Raw genomic sequence first — 3486 nt, 5'->3', positions numbered from 1 at the left:
GTTTGCTTCTCTGTGCTGCGAACCCGAATTTAAAAAAAACACAGTGGCTGTTTTTCTTTCTTTTTATTTCGCTGTAAAGTGAAGGACTGAAAGGAGATATGCTGCCCAACACAAAAAACCTGTTATCGGTTTGGGTTTGCTTGGGCTTGCTGGGGGGCCTCAAACGTGTTCCTGGGCTATTTAATCGGGACACTGCTGGTTTTGAGTAGAATGACACGTTTGAAATAGTCCAGTTATAAATGAGAACTGTGTATAAAAAGGGAGTTAAGTGTTAAAACGGTGTGTTTACGCCCGTAGGGGGTGGGCCTGTTAACCTCACCTGCGGGCAGGTAAGCAGGAGGCGCTCGAACAGGGCTTGGCGCTGCTTGGCTGTTTTCAGCCCATTTCCAACTTTGCTGACTCCTCTTTCGACTATTTCCGCCATTGATAGGAACCAGGATGGCACTATTTACTGGGATTTAATCGGCCGCACTGTCGGTGGTCTCATACGATCTTTATTAAGTGGTGTGTGTGTGTGTGTGTGTGTGTGTGTGTGTGTGTGTGTTTGTCTTTGTGTTTCAGTGTAATCATCACATCCCAGTGTGTTCAGGTCTAAAAGCTCTGAGAGTTAATGGTTGTAGTGAAAGTAACACTGTGTTGTTACCTATGTGTGCTTAAAGGAAAAGAAGGCATCATATTTTGCTTGTTCAAACCTAATGAACTGTGTTTTAATTGAGACAAACGTGGTTCAGGGCTGTTAATAGTTAATGTGGTGTGTCTTCCTGACTGGATGTGACCCAATGGGACACACACACACACACACACACACTGCACTACTAAAAACATGGCTTCTCAGCAATACATCCAGTGGTGGAATTTAACTAAGTATGTTTGCTCAAGTACTGCACAATGCACACAAGTACAAATTGGACATACCGTGTATGTACGTGTACTTTACTATTTCCATTTTACAGAACTTTACACTTCTACTCTATTACATCTAGGTGGGCAAATACTATATTATTATAATTTGTCTGACAGCTTTTAGTTACTTTGACTATTACACTTTTTCATATGCTGCCTGTCCAGTGAAAACCTCCAAATTTGGTGATTTTGAATATGTTTGACGAAATACTTATTAATCCAAATAAACCATTTTAAACCTCTCTTGGATTAGCTGGAAAAAAAGCATTGTCACAAAGCTTAGTTTAGCTTAGAGTTTATGAAAAGTTGACATTTAGAGATACATATTACTCACAGGACAGTGAAGCTACAAACATCAACAAACTATGATTTTATATACTATCATACACTGATGTAGATTAAACTATCCAACAGTATATAAAGTTGTAAAAAATAGCTCAACCTTAAACATCTACAGCAGTAATATTAATCCAAAAAACATAATAGTAAAATACTTTCTACCTTTTTTCAGGTCACTTTTGCTACTTTAAGTACATTTAGCTGATAACGCCTATATACCTTTACCTGTAGTGGAGTTATTTTTGATCCTGTTTTTCAGGATGCCTCAATCACACAAGCCACCAGTGGAGCCAATGAAAACATTGGGGAGTACAACCCATTCTCTGCAAGTGCAGCGGTGAGCTCATCTCTTTTTAGTGTATGACTTTTGGTGTGATGTTGTTCCACCACTGAGAGGTAATTGAGTTGCTTCAATTGTTTCACAGGGAAACAACACTGGCACGACCATCCCCATCTCTGCTACCTCCTCGCAACCCGCCATCCTGCAGACCTCTGTGGAGCAGAGCGCAGTGAGTCAGATGCACACATTTATATATAAAGGAAGTTTAATAAGCTGGTGGAGGTCAGCTAACCAGAGTGCATCTATCGTTAGGAGTAGACACTGGATTTAGGAGGGTAAATCAATAATAATACACAACTCTGATAATGAGTGTATTGTGGTACCAGCGAGTAGAACCCCACCAATACTGAGTTTTTTAGGCTGATATTGATACAATACATAGACAGATATAGACTTTTTTTTTTCCATATAAACGGGAATACCAAAAGACATTTTGCTAAAGATCCCTTAAAGTTGGGTTATTGTGACACGGAATCTGTGATCTGAATATGTATATTTCAGACATTTTACAGTTGAAAACTCAACTTCCATATTTGTAATAAGCTAAAAACTGGGTGATAGTATTGCCTGATTGTAGTATCAGTATATAAAAGTTGGGCTATAGTAGTAGTCAGAATCAGAAATGGGTTTATTGCCAAGGAGATTTTTCACATACAATGGATTGGCCTTGTTATTTTGGTGCATAACAGTCACAATAAACATAGTAAGAGAAAAATACAAGAATCAAGAAAAATATATCTCATGAAAATGAAAAGTGCTGCACATTCTTTAACAGTAGTTAGAGTCAGTAGTTACAACCCAACAATAATCAGTTGTGGTGGGGTGGATGTACTGTTGCTTGTGGTGTAGTTCATGAATTTCCTATCACAGTGCTATTGGGAGGAAAATGCAGCAGGGAGTTGTAGTGATGCATTAACAATATTCAACTTACACAGTGTTAAACAGTGTAGCTCTTCCATCACCCACCAGGCAACTGCGGCTGCTGGCCAGGCTAACCTGATCAAACAGCAGGAGGAGCTGGAGAGGAAAGCAGCTGAGCTGGAGCGGAAGGAGCAGGAGCTACAGAACAGGAACGCAGGCAGATCGGGGAACACTGGTGGTAAGTTGTTCAAGCTGTTCTCAAGTTCTTCGTACGGACAGTAAGAACTGACACACCACGCATAATGTTTTCTTTCTGTCTGTCAGCTAAAGAGAACAACTGGCCACCTCTTCCAAGTTTCTCCCCCGTGAAGCCCTGCTTCTATCAGGACTTTGAGGAGGACATCCCTGAAGAGTACCGCAGGTTATGCAAGAGAATGTATTACCTCTGGATGTGTACGTACCCCTGCATGCAGTATTCGTTCAATACCTCCTTATACAACAAGTGGTTTGTCTTTGAATATGAAAGAGTCATTGATCCAAAAGACAGTATGACTGACATCAACACTCTCTAGTTTGTTGAGCTGTAGATGGACCAGGTTTACTGCACACTGTGTTACATTATTCCTGTAGATTATAGGGTTGGCAAATGTATATTCACATGTACTTTACAAAAGAATCATGATTTATTAGTTTGCTATATGATATTGGTTAATTAATAGGCCATCTGACACTTTTGTGGCTTTTTGGTGGCTTTTTTCATTATATGATGGTTCAGTTCAGTGCACATTATTATAGTCAAAACATCACTCACACACTTTAATTCCTCAAAAAAGGCACCAAAGATGGTTCAGAAGAAATATACACAACCTTTTTTTTTTTTTTTTTTATTTAAGCTATCCAAAAGCCAAGTGGTGTATTAGTCTTTAGCTTGACATCTTTAGCGATAGTTACCATTTCACCTCCCCCAGTCCAGCTCATTGGTTTCCTGTGTGTGTCCCCAGTCCACAGTGCCACTCTCTTCCTCAACGTGCTGGCCTGCCTGG

The 3486-nt window shown here is 39.9% G+C and overlaps 1 protein-coding gene across 1 annotated transcript in view; it reads left to right on the top strand.

Moving 5' to 3' along the window:
* Positions 1-1501: 1501 nt before the first annotated feature.
* The window catches only part of scamp2l (secretory carrier membrane protein 2, like), a gene marked incomplete at its 5' end in the record, with an annotated part of 6146 nt that continues 4161 nt past the window's right edge, over positions 1502-3486 (top strand). Inside the window, 5 exon segments of the mRNA XM_035682105.1 lie at positions 1502-1579; positions 1668-1751; positions 2552-2681; positions 2768-2896; positions 3445-3486. The exon segment at positions 3445-3486 is cut by the window's right edge and continues 130 nt beyond it. Of these exon segments, the coding sequence (XP_035537998.1) occupies positions 1502-1579; positions 1668-1751; positions 2552-2681; positions 2768-2896; positions 3445-3486 (463 nt within the window).

Source organism: Morone saxatilis, unplaced genomic scaffold (assembly GCF_004916995.1).
Source record: "Morone saxatilis isolate NCDOM2014 unplaced genomic scaffold, NCSU_SB_2.0 Contig11, whole genome shotgun sequence".
NCBI classification, from domain to species: Eukaryota; Metazoa; Chordata; class Actinopteri; family Moronidae; genus Morone; species Morone saxatilis.
This window is presented reverse-complemented; position numbering and strand designations above follow the sequence as displayed.